Source organism: Podarcis pityusensis, assembly GCF_964106645.2.
Source record: "Podarcis pityusensis genome assembly, chromosome: 12".
Taxonomy (NCBI): Eukaryota; Metazoa; Chordata; class Lepidosauria; order Squamata; family Lacertidae; genus Podarcis; species Podarcis pityusensis.
Window position 1 is genome coordinate 55,151,897 of NC_138037.1, and position 23,500 is coordinate 55,175,396.

General features: G+C 46.7%; 1 protein-coding gene across 7 annotated transcripts in view; it reads left to right on the forward strand.

The window, feature by feature from the left end:
- The window catches only part of SUGCT (succinyl-CoA:glutarate-CoA transferase), a 301,170-nt gene that overhangs the window by 14,940 nt on the left and 262,730 nt on the right, over nt 1-23,500 (forward strand). For all 7 annotated transcript variants that reach the window (XR_013978376.1, XM_080975937.1, XM_080975938.1 and 4 more), the window contains exons 6-7: nt 3,756-3,876; nt 21,191-21,282. Coding sequence is in view for 6 of the 7 variants with exons in the window: in XM_080975937.1 (XP_080832063.1) it covers nt 3,756-3,876; nt 21,191-21,282 (213 nt within the window). In the remaining variant the exon portion in view is untranslated. The remainder of the gene's footprint in view (nt 1-3,755; nt 3,877-21,190; nt 21,283-23,500) is intronic.

Here is a 23,500-nt window from a genome sequence, read left to right on the forward strand (position 1 = left end):
ACTGATAATTAAGAACAGGAGGACTTCCTCAGTCATTGTTGAAAGAGGCCTGTGTGTCCGTTTCTGATTCAGTTTCTCAAAGGCATCACGGACTTTTCTGCTTTTCATAGCTACATGTGAAAGTCAGTCTACACATGTAGCAGAATGACATAATTTTTTGCATCAGTTTAGTTGCTTGATGTCAGAGCACTAGAGCATTGCTGTGTTTGCTGAAAAGGAATGATTGATTGCTTCAGAGAGCTTGTTCACTGGTGAAAAGGCTGAATACTAGGAAGAAAGGAAGCAGAACTGATAGTTTCATTTTCTTTTGCTCTGGCAGAGATTACAAAATGCCTTTGGCATGCAAGAAAATAGATCAGAAGCCACAGAAATAATCTGGTTTCTTTTTTCACTTTTTGTCAATTTCCTATTTATCTGTAGACTCTTCAGTCTCTGAAGTGTGGGAAACTTTCCCCATTTTGATTGAAATGATTAAGGAGGCTCCAGAACCTTGTCACAAAATAGTATTTCTCTGTTGTTGATTCATCTTGGCTGCTGGTCTGACACAGACATATGGGAAGAGCCCAAGAAGCCCCCAATGGACAAATCACTTTTCTACTGGTATCGAAATATATCCAAGTTGTCCTTCACAACAGATTCAGATGAAATAATCCAAATGGGAGCAGTCAAATATATTCACCATCAACTCATTAAATTGTAGATGTTCTGGGAAGCGATAATAATACAGATATTTTTAAAAAATAATTCATCAGCTTCTAAGATAGCAGCCAAATACTCATTTGACCCTGACCATTCTTGCTTTGACCTATGATTCTATTTTTCTCTCCGACTGTCTTAGCTTTGCAGTAATTTGATTAGTTTAGTCTAGCTTGCAAAATGTAAGAATGAAATAAAAAAAAATCAGAATGTGGAGTAATTGTAAACGATAGGCATTCTACGCTTGCATGCGATGCTGTTCATTCAAGCATGATTCACATCCATAAGATATTCTCTGGCTGCACAAAGCTCATAAGGATGTGTTCTTTTTCTTTCAGCAACAAAGCTTTGCCTGAGTGGTGCACAGTGTTGTTGTTTTTAAGTTCCCATCTGTTCTTCTGATGGAAGAACATATTTGTTGGCCTGGTTTCTTTTTTAGCCTTAAGTGTAGCTAAACAATCACAAAAGCTACAGCAATAATGGTTGTGATTGCTGATATGATGACACCAGTTTACAGAAACCAGTTCCAGTGTATTCATACTAATCAACCAGATATATGATATTTTTCAGAAAATGATTTCTTGGCCAATTTAAAATAATCTAAAACAGGTCGCTTCTAAACAAAATCTGACCTTAATATTTGTACTTTTACTTATGTGGAGGGGAGAGTGCATTTGGGCTATGGGAAATAGGAGGGTGTTCCTGCAATAGTAGGGTGCTAGAGTGCTTTTGTGGGATTGGTCGTGTTAGCCCTGAGAGATGGAGTCCCATTCTTATAATGGACAACACACATGGCTGTTGCATCTATCTCAGATGCCAAAGGAGGCACAGTCAGGGCAGTATCCTGCCAGAACCAGGCTTCAAAACTTATTTGGTGCTGATCCTAAATAATATTTTCAAGTGCACCCCAGTTTCTGAGTGGTAAGAGATCTCAATGTCTCAGTGTCCCAGGGCCTTGAGTTTCATTTCCTTGCAGTGAAGGTCACCGGAGACTGCTGGCTTTTTCAGCACTATAATATTTATTTATACAATCATATGTACAGGCTGAGCATAAGAAGGAAAGGTCACTTCTGTGGATCTGTTTCCCCCTTAGCCTTGGGAGCCATGGGTTTGCTTTCCAAAACCTGAGCACTGGATCCGGAACAGAGAGCGAGTCCGGCCTCTCAGTCTGTTTTGTCCTTTTCCGTCTTTCAGACACAAATGCCTTGCTGACACCTCTTCCAGCCAGTGAGGCTTGCCCTTTTCTGCCTACATTCAGGAGGATATCCTGCTATTCTTTTCTCTGGCAACTCACTGTCCTAGTTTACATTACAAGTTAGATAATTAACAGACCTGGTTAGGCTGTTTATGTAACAGGATGAAATTAGCTTCTTTGCTATCTGTCTCTTCTTCCACAGAATCCAATCTTGCAGCTGTATAATCCACAGGAGGAGATCCCAAAAACCCATTTGGTCTAACCCAAATTCATTACAACCTAGATGTATAGCTTCATTGCATATATTTAGTGGGGGAAGGAAGAAAAGCAGAGCCACAAGTGTTAATATGTGTTAATAACTGAACTTTGCACAGCCCAAATAGTACAAAATCAGAGGAAGGCATGTACTGTATAGCTAATGTTTATGTTTCTTACTTAAAGTACTCAAGTATAGAAACATGCTTTCCAATAAATGAATACTCACAAACTCTTTGTTGACATGTGTGCTCTGAGTAGATATAAATGCTATTTTATAAGGACATATTTGAATGGGGCTGATGATTTTTGGGGTGGGGCATTGCTTTGAGTATGCCTTGAGTATGGTTTGAGTATGCCTTGAGTATGGTTTGAGTATGCCTTGAGTATGGTTTGAACTATGGAAAGTTTACAAATAAAATGAATTATGCATGATCAGAGGCATGGAATATTATGGGCCACGGAAGAAAAAGCAGGATATCTTGATATCAAGAGTTCAAAAGAACTGTATACATTGTAGATGCAATCTAGAAAAGCTATGACTGACCATTAGGATTGCAAGATAGTCATGACTAGATCCAGTTCCATCTGTTTCCGTGCAGCCTAATCCTGCACATATTTACTGGCAGGAGTCCCATGAATTCTGTGCCTATTTACTTGGGAATAAAGCTTCATGTAGCTCAGGAAGCTGCACTTTTGAGAAAACATGCCACATTGAAAGTTGCCATTTCCCCATTCAATATAAATATTTTTTTAAAAAAAACCTAACAAAGCTCAGCAAGATGATTTCCCATTGCCCCTCTGAGGCACTTGGGTACAGGTTTTCATTTTAGAAGCTTTGAATATATGCTCTGAAACTTCAGTTTCACTCTCAAGAAGAGTTACACAAACTTGAAAATCCCAATCCCTGCTTTTAGCAATGACCAAGAACCTTTGCACCTGTTGTATAACCCCAGAGCCGCATATGGAAACAGAAGGTGTTTGTAACCTCCTGCTCAAGGCTGTTATCTGTCCCTTCCACCCTGTCCCTCTTGTCTGCACCCCAGCCGGGGAAGAATGGTCTCCCATACGACAGTCTTGTTTAAGGGTTCAGCAGATTATTTCAGGTCTTTGAATTTCAGATCTCCAAGAGCCAACACACCATTGAAAAAGATAGCCTATATATGAAGTGTTTTGACAATATCACCAGCTTTATCAGCAAAACAAAGTAAATTGATGTTTCTGTTTCTTCTGCACCTGTTCCTGAAACAGTAACTGACAATTACAATGTAGGTTTTGCCCCTTGTTACGCCTAGACAGCTCCTATGGCAACTCACTGCCACAGTCGCATGGTGGCAACATACATCTGAAATATTGAATATTTTACTGGAGAATCTGCCCCTCTAAGGCAGACATCATGTCTGCTGTGTCATTGCCTAGGGTGTAAAAAGTATTCGTGCAGGATTGTAAATTTTAATTAAGCGAGGCTCTTTTGGTTTTTGACTTGGGTACCACAGCAGTGCTAGAACTGTCTTGTTTACTGAAATTTTAAATTAAATTACATTGTGAAGTTGCTGACCTTTTGGAAGTTCATTAAGAGTCTGACTCATCCTCACCTTTTTATTTCCAGCTTGCAGCTGTTTGTGATGTTTTTGTGGAGAATTATGTCCCTGGGAAACTGGCTGAAATGGGCCTGGGGTATGAAGACATTAACAAGATTGCACCTCACATTGTTTACTGTTCAATAACAGGTATTTAACTTGCGTTACACCTCAGTGATAAAGTATTCAGCAATTTTATTTGTTTTCTCTGGTATTTTGAAATGAAAGAAAGGCATTTTTTTTTTTAAAATCTGCTTTTTATTTTTCATTTACATTCTGGTTAGTGGAGTGTTAGTTGTGGAAATAGTCATAGCATTCTCTGGCCCCACCTTCCTGAAAACCAGTTGGAAGAATGGCTGGGGAATTTATTTTATTCCCCACTCCCCCCGCTGCTTTCAGGCCAAGGCTGGAATCTGGCTTTTTTCTCAGAATGCTAGTTCTGCCTACCAGCTCCATGTTTGATTCTTACGAAACAACTGGCTTATCCTTCCTCATGATGCAGCTTGTAAAACTGTTGATGCCACGTAGGAAACTCGGTTTGTACAATCCAGGCCTCTGTAGGGGTCTGATGAAGCTGCAAGCCTGACAGCTTTTGTATTGAGGCATCGGTTTTGGAGAAATTCTTTCTTCATGCTGGGGCTGTCTGAAACACTGGCAGGCTGCTTTTGGGCTGCTCTAATCATGCAAAATCACCACACTGACCATGTCTTCATGTTACGCTAACACATAGTTTAAGCACTATGTACATGAGCAAAAAGTCTGCCTGAAGCCTGCAGCTTCTGCAGTCTCCCCTCCCCTCCTGCGCAGTATCGGGAAAGGACTTCAGAAGAGTTACCTTAATTTTACATGTAAACTGTGGATCACGGTTTAAAACAAACACTGGTCAGTTTCAAAAGAAGCCAGCTTCAAACCACTAACCACTAAACCAACCTTCCCCCAAACTGATGCCCCCCAATTATTGTTAGATTGAAACTGCCACCAGCCTAGCAGGGATGCTCATATAGGCTGGGGCTAAAAGGAAGATGTCGTCCAACAGCCTATGGTGGGACCAGGTTGGCAAAGACTGTGCTGAACTCTGGTTTACATGCAAATGCCTGTGTGTGAACAGCCCTCACTTGGAGGTACCAATCGGGCTGCAATTGCAAGAATGGTTATGGTGCTGCAGAGGTGCTTGTGTGGGGGCCTTGGTTGGATCCTGTAACGTTGTCATGTGAGTAAATGATCTCTCTCTTTCCTGAGAAGGACTATCGGGGCTGGTGAACTATTTCACAAAACTCAAGGAGTCTGTTCCAAAGGAGCTGCTGGTTATTAAATGATGAATCATTTCATTTGTTAACCACTAAAAATAGTAGTTCGTGTACATGGCACAATATTGGTAACTAAATTGTCATCTTTGGTCCAGATGCTTAAGTACCTGTTTCAGTTTCCACGTCTACCTATGGGCCTCCTGCAGATCTATGGGAAGCTCCAGGCAGCTAATGCTAAGCACATGTGTAAGTGTTTATTGCTTCCTTCTCCTATGGTGCTTTTGGGTTTAGTAGCCCTTTAACAAGTCTAGGTCTTGTTTCATCTCCACAAAGCATTGTGATATCGCAGCACTGTTGTAGGTGAGCAAAGCCAGGACAGCACTTGTTTTTCTCCATGGTTCCTTTGTGTTATGGAGCATTCTCTTTAACCTCGTGCCGTTTCTGACCTTTCAGTTTCAGTTTGTGGTCTGGTTGCTGCTTCACAAAAGTTTGTGGTAGCCAGAGGGACTCCTCTGTATGAAAACAGATTTCCCCCTCGCTCCCTGTGTCTTTACAACATATAGCTTCTCTGACGCATATCTTCTGGTCTGGATATTTTCCTATTCATATAGACAGTTGTTGTCACATATCTGTTGTTCATTGTATCAGCTTTGAAGGTTTCTCATATTGGGCCGTCATTGTGACTCTGCGATGCCACTGTAGGGAGAATAGTTGGTGCCAAAAAGTCTAGTCCAACTTCTGCTTTGATGCCTCCCAAGTTTGTGGTTATCCCAAGAGACTATGCCAGCCCAAAAGGATTCTTTCTATTAGAAAGACAGGATTCCTCACTTAATGCGAGAAAAAAGTAATATATTTTTGGCATGTAAGGATTTAAAATACACATACTCACTTATATACACAAAATAAGCCAAAATTTCAGTCATTTGTAACCTAATTGCTTGTTTGGAGACTTTTCTTTGGGAATGAGGCAGGTAGTGACATTATCAGGAGACATAATTATGATCTTTAGCTTTGGAACGTGTATGTGTTTGCACTTTGAACTAACACATTTTAAAGGGACACTTATAAAAATATTAAGGTGTTTGTGCGTGTGGTTTGGTTCCCATCCTGCTGCCCCTGCATGGACCCTACCACATTTGCCTTTTCTTCATTATCAAAAACATTTGTTCATTTGGTTCTTAGAAAGAATCCAGACGGAAGTTGTGGGATAAAAATGGAGAAGAGAGTACTATATTAAATGCTGTGTGGAAATGTAGCATTAGATCCAATGTCTTAGCCGTGATAAGGAGCCTTCTTCTGATATAACAGCTGCTTTGGAGATCCATGTAAATTTAACATGTAATTCAGACATTGATACTTTTGCATAAGGTACCCCATTGCTCTTAGATCTTATTATCATTACTACAGTGGTACCTCAGGTTACATACGCTTCAGGTTACATACGCTTCAGGTTACAGACTCCGCTAACCCAGAAATAGTACCTCGGGTTAGGAACTTTGCTTCAGGATGAGAACAGAAATCGTGCTCTGGTGGCGCGGCGGCAGCAGGAGGCCCCATTAGCTAAAGTGGTGCTTCAGGTTAAGAACAATTTGAGGTTAAGAATGGACCTCCGGAACGAATAAGTACTTAACCCGAGATACCACTGTATTATTTTTAAACAGACCATGGGTGTCTTTTAACATGATATTGGGTAGAATGTTCTGTTCCTATAATATGAGGCATAGTGGACTTGCGTTAACTTGACTTAGGTGAGGTTATTAGCACAGTACCATTGCCTTTTAGTGGACAAAATGGGCTAGCTAATGCATTAGATAAGGTGTGAATACACAGATGTTTAGAAAACTGCACCCAAAGATTAATAATATGATTGATCAATAATCAATTTGATATGCCAACAGTTTTTAATACCATTGGCAGGCATTGCCAGCTCTTCTGGGCTTGCGGGCACATGGGCACAGTGAGCACCATTGACACTTCACCTCCTATTAGAGCCAATCAAAGCCTTATTTTAAGCCTCCCTTGGTTGCATCTCTCCTCACTATGCCCCCATGCTGCAATTAGGTAAAGGTAAAGGGACCCCTGACCATTAGGTCCCGTCGCGGATGACTCTGGGGTTGCGGCGCTCATTTCCAGGTCATGTGGCCAGCAGGACTAAGCCGCTTCTGGCAAACCAGAGCAGCGCACGAAAACGCCGTTTACCTTCCTGCCGGAGTGGTACCTATTTATCTACTTGCACTTTGACGTGCTTTCGAACTGCTAGGTTGGCAGGAGCAGGGACTGAGCAATGGGAGCTTACCCTGTCGCGGGGATTCGAACTGCCGACCTTCTGATCGGCAAGCCCTAGGCTCTGTGGTTTAACCCACAGCGCCACCCGCGTCCCGTATGCTGCAATTAAAGGTAAAGGTAAAGGTACCCCTGCCCGTACGGGCCAGTCGTGTCTGACTCTAGGGTTGCGTGCTCATCTTGCTCTAGAGGCCGTGAGCCGGCGCCGTCCGAAGACACTTCCGGGTCACGTGGCCAGCGTGACGAAGCTGCAGCTGGCGAACCGGCACCAGCGCAGCACACGGAAATGCCATTTACCTTCCCACTATAAAGCGGTACCTATTTATCTACTTGCACTTAAGAGTGCTTTCGAACTGCTAGGTGGGCAGGAGCCGGGATCGAACGACGGGAGCTCACCCCGCCGCGGGGATTCGAACTGCCGACCATACGATCAGCAAGTCCTAGGCACTGAGGTTTTACCCACAGCGCCACCCGCGTCCCCTCAATTAGGCTTGCGTAAAATGTTCTGTTGGCTACAATAGGCGGCCTTTGCCAAGCCTAATTTCAGAAGCTGGGAAGGGATGCTGCTGCAACTTAAGGGGGAAGCTCTGGGGTCCTATTGGAAGCCTCATGGAAGACATTGGCAGGTAGATGTGCACCTGCTGGTGTTCCATTGATGAGTCCTGGAGCGTGGTGTCCTCTTGGACTGCCTCAGCAGGTTGGGAGTGGGAATCACAGCGATACGTTGTGCACCTTGGTTCGGATTAGCCATGGTCATGGGTAGCGTTGATGTAACCCTTAACCTTGGTTAAGTCTAGCAGGAGTGACTTTCATGTAAGGTGAGGCCTGGGATCAAGGACCAAGTAATCTTACATCCCATTTCTTCTCCCTTAGCTCAGGTTAAAGGGTTGAGAACATGACATTGCCACTGGCCCTAGGGGAAGTACTGAAGAATAGTAACTGATTTAGCGATATAAGGTTGTCTGCATTGTGTTTTTATTTTAGGATTGAAACAGTTGTAAAATAGAACAACATTTGCATCAACATCAACAAATTAAATTGTTTTCAGTGCAATCCCCCACCCCAAAAGTGAGTGTTTGGAATCGAAGAGTTAAGGTGGTGATTGTTGACAATCCAAGTAGCATTTCAGAGAGCAAAGGTCCTGTGTGAGAAAATAATTTATGTGTAGATAACCCAAATATGAACTCCTTTTGGAAATTTTGATTACTAAACTTGGAATTCTTATCTAAACAATCCTGATTGAATCTACATAGCCCCCTGCGCTGGTGATTGCTCTGGTGCTGCTATTGCCACGATGCATCCCAACAGCCTTACTTCTTGGTGATGCTCTCAGGGCTCTGTCCATCTGTTCTTGCTCATAGGTTGGCTTAGTTAGTGATGGGGGTAATCTTAGAAGTAGCGTTACTTTGATCTGTTCTGACAGCTTGGTGGTTGAGGTTGGTTTAAGTTTCTTATGTTTGTCCAGTTAACGTAAAGCACAGAAAAAATGTGCTTTTGTGGATGGCTGGTAGGGCTGCTTTAAATAGAGACTGAACTACGAAGGAAAGTAGATCCATTTATGAAGAGGCGGCAACCATTAGAGGGTCATCTCGAAGCGATGACACACCTAATGAAAGCAACGTTGAAAAGAAAATTGTGTGTCAGGATGGGGGGAAAAGGAAATACATCATACTCAGAAGATCCTTTGCCTTTAAGACAGTAGCATTATCAGTGTTACGTACCTGCTTGAAAATTTGAATCTGCTTTTAACTTCAGGTAATCTGGATAATTCAGCCGAACAGGCAACCTTAGTTAAATCAACAAACCTCTTTCATTCTATGCATTTCCGTATTTCATTAGCTAGAGCACTCTAAACCCCAGTGGAAAAAAGCTTACATCAACTTCCTTCAATTATCAGCGTCCTCTTCAGACCCCCTTGAAGCACAGAGTAGAACTTTTCAAAGGTGGAACATGAAGTTGAACAGCCCACCAGTGTGGTCTTGTGGAAAGTAAACCCTGAAGAATTGCAAGGATGTACTGGCAAAATGTACAAAGCGGAGTCTTAAACATGTTTGCTCACAAGCAAATCCCAGAACGTTGCTGTAATTCAGGGATGGGTACTCTGTGGTTCTCCAGATGTTGTTGGAGTGCAGCTCCCAGAACCCCTGGCCATTGGGCCACATTGGCTGGGGCTGAGGGCAGTTGGGATTTAGCAACATATGGATGACCACAGGTTCCTTATCCTTTGGCTGAACACTGTTGCTGGCTTCACTTGTAATGAGATTGGGAAGGATGGTAGACATGGGGTCGGGAGTCTCTTGCAAAGATATTGCTAAACTCTGCTCTAGGTGGAGAGGAAGTTGCAGCTACTCCTGCAAGCAGTGATATGTGCAGCTGTAGTGCTGCATTCTTTTGACCCCCAGAAAACAGTCAATTACAGTCTCTTATCTGGCAGCTCATAAATCAGGAGTGCCTGCTTCTGCCGCCTTTAATTGCCTGGCATGGACTTCAAAATCTCTTGCTGGCGCGGCCGAAGTACAACCCACATACCTCATTCCTTCCCGGAACGCTGCAGCAGCCAACAGCAGTCCTACACCGGTGTAAAGCCTCGGATCTGGGCCAATAACCTCGATGTCAGCACCCGGGGGGGTCGAAAGGCCAGCTGGCTAGTCCACGTACATAAGTAATAAGGCAGTCTCTCATGTAAATTGGCCTTATATCATCAGTGTACTACAGTATCATCAGTGTACTACAGTGGTACCTCGGTTTACGAACTTAATCCATTCTGGAAGTCTGTTCTTAAACTGAAACTGTTCTTAAAGCAAGGCACGCTTTCCCTAATGAGGCCTCCCACTGCCGGTGCCCTTCCACTGTTCAGATTCTGTAAAGTTCGCAAACCGGGACACTACTTCGAGGTAAAGTTCGAGGTAAAGTTCGCAAACCGGGACATTACTTCCGGTTTTGCGGAGTTCGCAAACCGAATCTTTCTTAAACAGGACTGTTCTTAAACCGAGGTACCACTGTAATGACATCTCGCTCTGTGTCTCCTGATGGCCACTCCCAACTGCTTCACATAGATGATAAATAGCATTCAAGACAAGAGAGTGCCCTGTGGCATCCCATAATTCCGGATTGTCTGAGGACTTGCATGTCGTCAGGCTTCTTTGTCTTCCTTCAGGTATCCATTTGTTAGGGGATGAAACAGCTTTTTAAAATTTAATTTCTTTCTCACGACATACAGGTGGGCGGAAATGGTTGGAGGTGGAGAGAGCAAAGCCGCTCATGGGAAGCCCGGAATTCTTGATGGTGATAGACATGGACAGGGTGCCTTCTAGGAAGGGGGGAAGGTCAGGGTGTATGGGCTCGGTTTGGCAGCACCTAACAGTTTTTGGGCAACTTGGTGTGGGGCTGGCCTTTAACTGAACCATGTGATCCTGTCCTGGGTTGTCCTCCTGTCAGGATGCTCAAACATGAGCAAGAACACTCAGTGGGGAGCTGTAATGAAGAAAGCCTCCACAGGCAATAACATAGCCAGTCCTCTACACCAATTTTACTGCCCCCTTTTAATCGACATCATTCTAATCAATTATCTGGAAATCAAATAAAACCAACAAAGAATGATTTCCGAGTACCTGCAAGTGGGAAGCAACTTGATTTTCAAGAAACAAAACTATTTTCTGCATTTAACAATATGTCTTACGGCTATTTAAAGTCTACATTTTGAGGGTTTAAATGGCTTTCATGTGGATGACCCAATACGCAATAGAAAGCAGATTCTATATGTGTTATTTTCCAACTTGCAGTAAAGTTATGTGGTGTGCAGAATTATGTACCTGAGAAATGGAAGACACAGAAAATTTAGTTTATTTTGAAAAACGAATAGGGCATTGCTTTTCTAAACTTTAAATAAATAGTGCGTGTTTTCATTGCAAACAAACAAGGATGGTATGGGAATTAAAGATGAATGAATTCTGAATCATACCCTGCTGCTTTTGTTCCTCAAATTGATTTGCTCCTTTTCAGTGTTAAATGAAACTGTACATCTGGTAATGCATATTGGCAGAGAGAGATAAACAACATTCCTGTTCTGCTAAGGAGCTAACTTGCTTGGCATGCTGCAGTGGACTTTAATATAGATGCTATTTCTTAGGGTTACTAGAAACCAAATGTGCTTTGATATTTCTGATGATAAGCAGAATCAGTTTCCGATGCATACATTTTGGAGGGGACTTGAAAAGCAGCCGAGAAGCCTTGCTGCAGTCCATGCTCTGTTTCAGGAGTTCCACCAATAAAAGTTTTATCAACTGGAAGAGTTTTGAGTGGAAAAAACACACAGCTAAGACTTTGGGATCTAAGTGACCCCCTCCCCCACCGAGAAACAGAAAACAAGGTGTGAAAGGGAAAGACTTAAACGGAGGCCGTTTTGTGAAACAGATAATTGCTTGTCTTGTGGAAAGGCAATTTAATTGAAGAATCAGGCCTGCCATTTAGGCTTCCTTCTGCATTCAGCCTTGTTCCTGCCCACATAGTGGGAATTCTGCCTTTGCCCAGTTTAGTTGGGCACCAGCTGCATCTATCCCTGAGGAAGTCTGTTCTGTCTATAGCAACCGGTGCCCCAGTTACATCCAGGTTAGATTACTCCAGTTCACTCTCTGGAGTCTTTGGATCATGTGCTCTGGTACACTTGTGTGGATTATTCGTTTCAGGGCACAGTTCAGAGAGTTGCGTCTTTCTCCTGCTCCTGCTCCTCCTCCTCCCTTGATTTTTTTAAAAAAGAATAGTAACAACATAGTAGTGCGGAACCTTTGTAGTGAAGCTGTTGAGGTCAACAGAAAAAGAAGAAGTTACAGACAAATGATTAGACTCCTTCAAGTGACATGCAATTTATAGCCTGCTGCCACAAGCAGTTTTGCTATCAATACATTATGTACTAGGGATTTATTAATACCTTCCCTAAATAAAGAAATGGGACGCGGGTGGCGCTGTGGGTTAAACCACAGAGCCTAGGGCTTGCTGATTGGAAGGTCGGCGGTTCGAATCTCCGTGATGGGATGAGCTCCCGTTGCTCGGTCCCTGCTGCCAACCTAGCAGTTCGAAAGCACGTCAAAGTGAGAGTAGATAAATAGGTGGGAAGGTAAATGGCATTTTGTGCGCTGCTCTGGTTTGCCAGAAGCGGCTTAGTCATGCTGGCCACATGACCTGGAAGCTGTACGACGGCTCCCTTGGCCAGTAAAGCTAGATGAGCACCGCAACCCCAGAGTCGGTCACGACTGGACTTAACTGTCAGGGGTCCTTTACCTTTCTAAGGAACAGATGATTGTTATTATGTCTTCATATGTAAAATCACAGAATTCAAAGAGGGTGCACTTTCTTTTCCCCATGACTGTACAGTGGTACCTTGGTTTAAGAACGGCTTAGTTTATGAACAACTTAGATTAAGAACGCTGCAAACCCGGAAGTAGGTGTTTTGGTTTGTGAAATTTGCCTTGGAATAAGAACATGTTTCGCTTCCTGTTGAGTGTGTTCCATTTGTAAATGGAGTCCCCCGCTGCTATGGGAAAGCACACCTTGGTTTAAGGATGCTTTGGTTTAATAACAGAGTTCCGGAATGGATTAAGTTCGTAAACCAAGGTACCACTGTAATTGAAATCAACCCATAATTTTAAAATGACAACTGCAGAGTTTCTTGCATGGTCCACAAGGAGGAAAAACAGATGGAATACTTTTTAAAAAGATCATTCCAGCAGGTATTTCAATTGAAAATTTCTTTCAGTTTTAACTGTTTTTGTTTGTACGCTAATGTCAGGGGTTCAGGAGCAGAGGCAAGGGCAAGGGAGGAAACAGAGAGCGAGGGAGAGGAGGCAGAAGAAAAGATGAGTGATGACGACGACCCGAGATCTCCGAGTCTTTCCAGTGAATCAGAAGATTCACAGAAAGGAGCACCAGTGGCCAGGGCAAGGGGGGAGCCTAGGGGGACACCCCAGGAAGATAGAGCCAGAGGGGACTCAGAGGGGAGCAGTTGGAAATCAGGACCAGCGTCACCGCCAGAGAGCAGGGAAGAGGAAGGGCGCCAGGGATCAAGCGCTGGCAGCTCACAACAGGGGGGAGGGCACGAGTCAGGAGTGGCCACACCTCCATCGGGGAGCGAAGAAACGGTCAGACGGAAGGTGGAAGGTTGGGCGCGCGTGCCAAGTTCAAATGCACAGGAAAGTGGCGCAGTAGGCAGCCCGGAAAGGGAGCCAGGTCCTAAAGCCCGCCGAAAGGAGGGAGAAGAGTCAGGGGGGTCAGCGTCAGAGGAATCCCGGAAGGAAGAGACCCCGGGGGGCAGAGGGACCCAGAGAAGAACAGTCAGGCGGAAAAGGTGGAGCAAGGCTAGGATATTAAGTTGGTGTACAAGGGGCGGAGACTCAGATGGAGCTTCGCCGATCTAACCATGAGACGTAGAGTTGCACGCAGCAGCTTGAGAATGGAAACTGTAACTCAATAAAGACTTTTATTTAATGATCGCTGGCTAGCGTGATCCTCTGTGAGCTAGGATCTGGAAGCAGCTCTGACAGTAAGCTCCATCCCTAGATTGTGGGCATCTACGTCCTCGCGGAGAGGAGAGAAAGCGGGTGCCTACTAGCGAGCTCACGAACGGCAGACAACATGACGGCCGAACAGCAGATAGTGGAACTCAGAGAAGCAGTGACACGACTGAATGCCGAGGCTCTTGCATCCAGGAAGAGAGAGGAGGACGCAGCTGCCGCCTACAGGGATCTCCAGGTCAGGTTGGAAGTGCTTACGAAGCAAGGGCAACTGACACCCAAACCGGAGGGGATTGGGTTGGGGAGACGAACAGGCGGTCTGGTCTCTCACTTCGATGGGAATTTGCAACAGTACCCCAACTTTAGAGCAGATGTAATGTGTGCACTGCAACTGCTGAACAAAGACTTTAGAGATGAGCAAGAGAAGGTGGGATTCATCATGTCCCATTTGCATGGAGATGCTAAAGCATGGCTGCGCAATTTGTGGAGAGATAAGGATCCGGCGCTCCAAAATGCGGATGCCTTTATTAAAGCGATGGATGGGTGCTTTTTATCAAGCATTGACGTGGATCTTGCTCGGCAGCAGATACATGGACTGAAGCAAGGGAGGGCCAGCGTAAGGCAGTACCATGCCCGCTTTTTCGCTTTGGTCAGTGCCCTGGAATGGGACAGAGATTCGGCTCCTGTAAGAGACCTGTTTTGGGAGGGATTGCACGGCTCGGTTAAAGATGAAATTGCGAGGGGGGAGAGACCCCGGACCACGCAGGAGATCGTTCAGAGGGCGCTGGCGGTGGGGGTGCGGCTGGAAGGACGTCCGTGGAGCAGGGACGAAGGGCGTGGAGGGCGCGAACCAGCCAGGGGCTCCTCCTTCCTTCCCAGAGAAGCAGCGCGTGCGCAATCCACGCCTCCGCCAGGAGGAGGAGCGGAACCTATGGAGGTTGGAGGTGCAAGGGCTCAGTCAGCAGCCAGAGCCCTAGCACCGGCAGCAGTGAAAGCGAAGCCTCCTAGAGGGAACAGGAAGTGTTACATCTGCGATGATCCACAGCATATGGCGAAAGAGTGTCCCCAGAGGCTCCACAAGCACACTGCAGCCTCAGCAATGGTAACTGCAGCAACGCAGCAAGGACAACCACAGCAGGGAAACGACGGAGTCTGGTTGGAGGAAGAGGCACTGGGGCCCAGCCAGACGTGTCAGTGAAGCAGTCCCCAGAGATTTTACAGCCCATGGACCCCCTCCCGCCCAAACCGGTAGTGAGGCTCACCGCGTCGCTCCAGCTGCCCAATGGAATCACCATGGACGTGCCAATCACCATTGACTCCGGAAGCAATGCGGACTTTATAGGGCAGGACTTTGTCGACCGGCACGCTATACAGTTGCTGCCTGCCACGCTGCCCCTGCAGGTTGTCACGGTGGATGGCAGGGAGCTGCTAGGGGGGCAAGTGGTGAAGCAGACGCCACCAATGGTGATGCGACTTGGGAATCACAGGGAAATCATCAGCTTCAATGTCACTCAACTATCGGACACGCCCATTGTATTGGGCATGAGTTGGCTGGACAAGCACAGCCCGACGCTGGCTTGGTACCAGAGGCAGCTGACCTTCGGCTCTTCCTTTTGCGCTGAACACTGCATCGTGCCCAGGCAGGAAGGAGGGGAAGAGGAGTCACAGCTGCAGCTAGGCACGCTGCAAGCGGTTCCCCACAAGTACGCAGAATTTTTGGAGGTTTTCTGCGAGAAGGAGGCAGACAGGCTACCCCCCCACAGACCATATGACTGCAAAATTGACCTGCTGCCGGGGGCGGCGCTGCCCAAAGGGAAGCTGTATTCCATGTCTGAGGACGAACTGCAGGAACTCAAAGAGTTCATAGATCATAATTTGGAGCGCGGTTTCATCCGAGAGTCCAAGGCAGCGGGGGGCAGTCCGGTATTCTTTGTTAAGAAGCGGGACACGCCCCAAAAAAGACTTGTAGTGGACTTTCGCATCTTGAACAGTGTGACCAAGCCATCGGACTTCCCCATGCCCCGAATCGACGACCTCCTCGCAAAGGTACGGAAGGGCAGAGTGTTCACCAAGTTGGACCTGCGAGGGGCATACAACCTCATTCGCATGCGGGAGGGAGATGAGTGGAAGACAGCCATGTTCACGCCCCTGGGCACCTACGAATATAGAGTTATGCCTTTTGGATTGCAAAATGGCTCCCACGTTTTTCAAGCTTTCATGCATCACGTGTTGGCGGGGCTCCTCTACAAGACGTGCGTCTGTTTCTTGGATGACATCCTGATCTTTTCGGAATCGCAGCAGGAGCATGACAGACACGTCAAGGAAGTGCTGAGCAGGCTACAGCAACATAGGCTTTACGCCAAGCTGGAGAAGTGCCAATTCGACGTGACGGAGGTGGATTTCCTGGGCTACAAGTTGTCTGATAAAGGGCTCGCCATGGACAGCGCCAAGGTCCGAGCAGTGTTGGATTGGAAAAGCCCACGCAACCGGAAGGAGGTCCAACGGTTTGTCGGCTTCGCGAACTTCTATCGCAAGTTTATCAAAGGCTTTGCGATGCAGACAGCGGCCATCACGGACACGCTCAGCTCCAAGAAAAAGAAGTTCATCTGGACAGAGCAGGCGGAGCAGTCCTTTCAGGCACTCAAGCGTCTCTTCGCGTCGGAAGAGCAGCTGCTTCATGTCAACCCCAGCAGGCCGATGAGGGTGGAGACAGACGCTTCGGACAGAGCCGTGGGAGCAGTCCTGCTGCAGAAAGACCCGCAGGGGGTTTGGAGGCCGGGAGCGTTTTACTCAAGGAAGCTCAGCAAGTCCGAACAGAACTACACCATCTGGGACAGGGAGTTGCTGGCCATTCATGCAGCGTTCAAAGCGTGGAGGCACTTCCTGATCGGCGCCAAGCACACGGTGCAGGTCTGCACGGACCACAAGAATCTAGAGCACTGGCGCACGGCACAGTTCCTGAACCAGAGGCAGATACGTTGGGCTGAGTTCTTTGCGAATTTCGACTTCCGAATAGAGTATGTCCCGGGGGACACCAACATCATGGCGGATGCTCTCTCCCGTAAGCCACAGTATCTGGAGGAGGCAACGCCAGCGGCCGCCATGCACATCTTCGCACCGACAGTGTGGGCGTGCGCGGCGGCGACAGTTGACCTGGATGCGGTGCGACGAGCGTTGCAGGATGACTCCTTCGCGCAAGCAAAGATGGCAGAGGTGCACAGGGGCACGGCAGCGACCGACGAGTTCCAGCTGCGAGATGGTTTGCTCATCCGTAAAGGGGCCATCTACGTGCCGGGAGACGAACTTCGCGCCAAGGTACTGCAGCAGCTGCACGACGCGCCCACTGCCGGGCACTTTGGCAAGGAGAAGACGGTGGAATTAGTAGCCAGAGACTTCTGGTGGCCCGGAATGAGAGGGGAAGTCGCGGACTACGTGGCGAGGTGTGACACCTGCCAGAGGTCCAAACCAGTGCACAGACCGCCGGCCGGACTGCTGGAACCGCTGCAAACTCCGTTCGAGCCATGGGAGAGAGTGGCCCTGGACTTTGTCACGGATCTGCCCAGCTCGAGGGGCAAGACGGCTGTGCTGGTGGTGGTGGATTTGTTCTCCAAGATGGCACATTTCATTCCGTGTGCGAAGGTGGCCACGGCGGAACAAACCGCCAAACTGTTCATAGACCACGTGTTCAAGGTTCACGGTCTGCCGCGGTCTATTCTGTCCGACCGAGGGCGACAGTTCATCTCAAACTTCTGGCAGAGGCTGATGGGCTTCCTGAACGTCAAGATCAACCTGGCGTCGGCTAGACACCCGCAGACCAACGGGCAAGCGGAGCGGGTCAATGCCATCATGCAGCAGTACCTGAGATGTTATGCGAATCAACAGCCTGCGACGTGGGTGGATTACCTGCCTCTCGCCGAGTTCGCCTACAACAACACGAAGCACGTGTCCACGGGGGTCACGCCGTTCTTCGCCAACAACGGGAGGCACCCTAGAACCTTCCCGGGACTGGAAAGAATGGGGGAGGGGGAGCCGCAGACAGCAGATGCGTTCGCGTCGGAGTTGCAGGAGGTCCACGATCAGCTGCGGCGGCACCTGGAGCTGGCTAAACACGCATACAAGGTACAAGCGGACAAACACAGAAGGGTTGGCGAAGAGATCCATGTGGGAGACTGGGTCTGGTTAGCAGCCCACGCAGTGCCGGCCAGGTCGTTGGCGAAGAAGAAACTAGGGCATAAACAACTGGGGCCCTACCAAGTCGACGAACAGGTCAACCCGGTGGCTTTCAGGCTGGCTCTTCCGGAGGGTTCCAGAATGCATCCGGTGTTCCACAGATCGGTGCTCACTCCCTACAAGGCACCTCACAGGTTTCAGGAACCAGGAACGGCACTGGGTCCGCTCCGAGAGAGAACCGGGCAAGGGGGAGTGGCACAGGAGGAGCGCATCAACGAAGTCACGGAGATTTTGGACTCCAGATGGGGGGAAGAGGGGGTAGAATACCTTCTCGCCAAGGAGGGCACCCCGGCCAGTGCCAACAGCTGGGTGCCGGGCTACGCTTTAGACGAACCTCTGCTCAAAGAAGAGTTTCATGCCCTCTTCCCACATAGGCCAATGCCAGCAGACTTTTTCGACGACTGGCTTTTCATGCCCACGCTTTCAGCCAGCACGTTCCGGGGGTTCGACTCGGACGAGGAACCGACACGAGACGCCCGTTCCCCGGAGGGGTCACCCTCGGGATCTGCTTCAGAACCCTCGTATTGGTGGGATGATCGACCAGAGGAGCAGTTCCGCAGAAGGTGGCTGGAGGGTCCAGGACGAGCAACGTCTCCAGAAGGCAACGAGGGAGAGACGGACATGGACGTTTTCGGGGACGACCCGGGTTTCGAGCACGGCGGCACAGAGATGGAAGCGGAGGTGACCGTCGTCAACGAGAGCAGGGAGGAAGAACCGGAAGACTTCGGATGGCGGCCCGCCACGGGAAGCGAACTGTATCCGACATTCGTCCCCCTGACACGGCAGCACCCAGATCCCGCACCGGAAGGAGGGGAGGGGGGAAGAGGGGGCTTCGAGGGGGGGATGGATGTCAGGGGTTCAGGAGCAGAGGCAAGGGCAAGGGAGGAAACAGAGAGCGAGGGAGAGGAGGCAGAAGAAAAGATGAGTGATGACGACGACCCGAGATCTCCGAGTCTTTCCAGTGAATCAGAAGATTCACAGAAAGGAGCACCAGTGGCCAGGGCAAGGGGGGAGCCTAGGGGGACACCCCAGGAAGATAGAGCCAGAGGGGACTCAGAGGGGAGCAGTTGGAAATCAGGACCAGCGTCACCGCCAGAGAGCAGGGAAGAGGAAGGGCGCCAGGGATCAAGCGCTGGCAGCTCACAACAGGGGGGAGGGCACGAGTCAGGAGTGGCCACACCTCCATCGGGGAGCGAAGAAACGGTCAGACGGAAGGTGGAAGGTTGGGCGCGCGTGCCAAGTTCAAATGCACAGGAAAGTGGCGCAGTAGGCAGCCCGGAAAGGGAGCCAGGTCCTAAAGCCCGCCGAAAGGAGGGAGAAGAGTCAGGGGGGTCAGCGTCAGCGTCAGAGGAATCCCGGAAGGAAGAGACCCCGGGGGGCAGAGGGACCCAGAGAAGAACAGTCAGGCGGAAAAGGTGGAGCAAGGCTAGGATATTAAGTTGGTGTACAAGGGGTGGAGACTCAGATGGAGCTTCGCCGATCTAACCATGAGACGTAGAGTTGCACGCAGCAGCTTGAGAATGGAAACTGTAACTCAATAAAGACTTTTATTTAATGATCGCTGGCTAGCGTGATCCTCTGTGAGCTAGGATCTGGAAGCAGCTCTGACAGCTAACTTTGTACATTGCTTATAGACTACTGTAGTTAAGCGGCATATAATTTTTTAAAATAAATAATATTTTGTATTCAGTTTATTGTTTAGAACATGAGAAGGCAATGAAGGCTACAAATAATGTTTTGTATGTAAGAAGGGGGCATGGCACCAACTCTCTGAAGAACAATATTACAAAGTAGAGATGTGGCAATTTAAAATAGGCTGAATATGGAGTGCATATCAAAATACACCCAGATTAAAGTCTCACGTTGACTATAACTGATCTGTAGAAAGGACTTTGTGATCTGAAAATGTGATGTACTTTTTTAACCCCAGAAAATCTTTAATAATAATAATAATAAAATTGTCACAAGCCATTTCTGAAACTTAGATCGTTTGGCTTGCACTTGTTCAATAGCACATAGGTCTGTGTGTTTGGTACATTCTGCTCAACATGTGACAGGCATTTTCTAGACTCAGTATTTTATTCTAGCGTATTTGGCAGCCCTATAATTATAAAGATGCATGCAATGCCTCACTTTAAGTTTGTTTTTTCTCATGCTAGAGCATTGCTCATGTTTCTTTGCTTAGTTCATTAATCTTTATTAAATAAAGATGTTGGTTGTTCATAATGGATAAAACTGATATTCGGCAGAACAAGAAGTCTAAAGGTGTTTCTTATTAATTTGTCATTAAGTGGAGAGATCTAGTTTTCTGGATGAAATCTGTGGTGATACCCTGTGCCTGTGTTCTCTCTGTTTAGGGAGTTGGGGCAGCTCCATACAACAATATGTACTTTGTAACAGGGCATAAAATTTATGTGCATTACATATATTAGTTGTGAGGGGTGTGTACATTTATTTTGCTGCTTGTTCCTTTAAAATGCATAGAAGCAGCAACTGGAAGAGCAGCTATTTAAATTACCGCAACCATTTTAATATGTACATCTATAAATAGAAATTAGTGTATGCAGATTTTATGCAAATATATATATATTCTTTATTCCTTTTTGCAGCATTTGTACCAGAATGTGCTGCTAGTCTAGCATGATCTCATACTTTGGACTTCTGATTATGAATATCTATGACCTCATCAAACAGCATGGACTTTACTTTCTATCTCTTGCTGCTTTGTCCCAGTGATTATTATTATTTGCTTCTGGAAAGCTTTGAAAGCTTGCTGCAGCCTAACCCTATGCATGTCTTCCAGAAGGAAGTCCCGCTTTGTTGAGTGGGACCTCCTTCCATATTCTGTATGTGTACATTCTTGCATGTGTACATAGGAAGCCGGATAAAATGTTGTCTCTTAAGTAGATATAATTTAGCAGCACAAGAGGCTTGTGGACTGGATGGTCTAAGGTTTTGTGTTGTGCTTTAAGTTGCATAATGGCTCTATTAGTTGCAAAGCAATGTGCTTTCATTGATAACAGTAGCCAAATGGAATGCCTGCTTGCCTAGGAAATCTACTAATTTCAAAATGGGAAACTTGATAGAAAAGCGTTTCCCTCTTAACTTATTTAGCACACCATCTTGATTTGCCAAAAAGGTTAGTCACTACCACTGCCCTGTATGTTCTTCTTAAGTTTGTTTTCTCTCTCTTTTTAGGCTACGGTCAAACTGGTCCGAAGTTTCAACGAGCAGGCTATGACTCTGTCGCAGCTGCAGTTTCAGGTCTCTTGCATATCACAGGACCCCAGGTATGCTACCACAAGTGAAGCACAGTGCTTTTGCTGTAATTCAAAACTTCAGCGTTGCATGGTTTGCAGTAATGGACAGAATTAATGAGATTTAGGAAGTGGGAAACAGTGGAAATAAGATACTGTGTAGTTAAGGATCATCTTGGCATGCTGTCAGGGCCCCCTCTTCAAGAGTCTAAAACATTGCCTTGATTTCAGATTGATTTCAAGAAAGAACAAGTGGGTCCCTGCAACAAAATGTTGCAGTATCCCTGGCACTCAGGTGTGTTACAGGTGTGGGCCTGTGATTTAGGGTGCTTAAAAAGTTAGCATTAAAGACAAGAGTCCTAGTTCAAAGGTTGGTCTTCATGTGCCACATTTATTGATCGTTTTTTAGGTTTTGAATATTGCTACTGGTACACATGGAAGACAATTGAGTATGAGACTTCTCCATGCTATTAAGTAGTAGTAGTAGTAGTAGTGGTAGTAATAATAATAATAATAATAATAATAATAATAATTTCCCCAGCCACTCTGGGCGGCTTCCAACAGAACACTAAAATACAAAAACCTATTAAACATTAAAAGCTTCCCTAAACAGGGCTGCCTTCAGATGTCTTCTAAAAGTCTAGTAGTTGTTCTTCTCTTTGACATCTGGTGGGAGGGCGTTCCACAGGGCTGGTGCCACTACCGAGAAGGCCCTCTGCCTGGTTCCCTGTAACTTGGCTTCTCGCAGCGAGGGAACCGCCAGATGGCCCTCGGCGCTGGACCTTAGTGTCCGGGCAGAACGATGCTTGGTTTGGCCTTCTGTGAGGTCAGAGAGGACAATTCATGTCTCACCTCTGGCCTACAGTTTTGCAGGGCTGCTGAAGCTACTCTCTCTCAGCCTGGCTTTTGTACTTGCAGTTGGGTATTATACAGTAAACTACGTTGCAGGATTGCCGTATAGTGCTCTTTCAGTTCCAGGCTAACCCCACAACCTGCAGTAGGGGTTTAATACAGGCAGCAGCCATCTTGCACGTGTTAACTGACATGTGACTGCCAATGCGTGGGTCCTTTTGGACCCAGGAGAGGATGGAATGGGGCAAGGCGGGCTTATGCACACTCTCCCAATGTGCACAGGGGCCAGAAACACAACTCTTGTGCAAAATGGGGGTTGCCTGTAGCACTGGACAAAGGTCTGGTGTGTAGACAACATACGAGTCTGAGCTGTGGTATTCTGTGTGAACTGCACCACAGAGCTATGGTAAATAAAACTGTCCCAGCATCAACCCTTCCAACCTGCAGTTTTGGGGTAATGAATGGTGTTTGCTTTGAAATTTGCATTAGCAGGGCTACTTTTTAAAAATGTTTCGCAGTAAATATGAACTGAGAAAGATCAGGAACTATTCTCTTTGCTGCTATTTTGGGGGGTTTCCGGAGTGGTGCCCATCCCAGCTATAAAGTGAAATCCAGTTTCCCGTGGATTTCTCTTGCTGGTTCTCGCTTCTCCTTGGGGACACTTGAAAATAAGTGGTTCTTTCTACCCTGTGTAGCTGCATTTCCCTTTGTTCCAGCCACTCCATTCTCTTCCCTCTCCTCCTGGTTGACATTTCTCCCCTTCCCAGTCTGTTGGAATGAATTCACGACAGACGAGTGGCAGGTGTCATATGAGAGGCGTCTGCCGGGGCAAGCCCCGGGAACTCTCTTTTATTGAATATTACAAACATTGCCACAGGTGTGCTTGTGGCTGATTGGTTGATACAAACACAAAGCATCTTGTTGCTGATTGGTTAACATAGGTACAAGGCGGGAATTACATATAACTATTTATCACTGATAGATCAAAGGCTGAGAAATGGAGCTAGAACTAGACAGGCATGAATCCTCCTAATTAAATTATAACTAAAGATTAATATTGAGAGAACATAACATGAAAGAATACAACAATCACGTTCCGTAGATGTGGTCAGCAAAGCATTAAGAACAGGTCAGGATACACTGTTTCATGAACTCAATGGGAACTGTTCAGAACATTCTCAGACTCATGTGCAGAAGCAGAGAAAAGATTATGAGCGAGACTTCCCAGAATGCAAGAGAAAAGAAGCAATAGTTCTCATAGTAAGACTTCACAGTTATGTGCAGTAAGAGAACTGCAGAAAGAAAACTTCCCTTCACCAGTCTCTCCCCCTTTTTGTGCCATTCAGTTTTTATGGGGCTGTTTGGAAAGTTTCTGTTATGTACTGAGCTGCATCCTAGA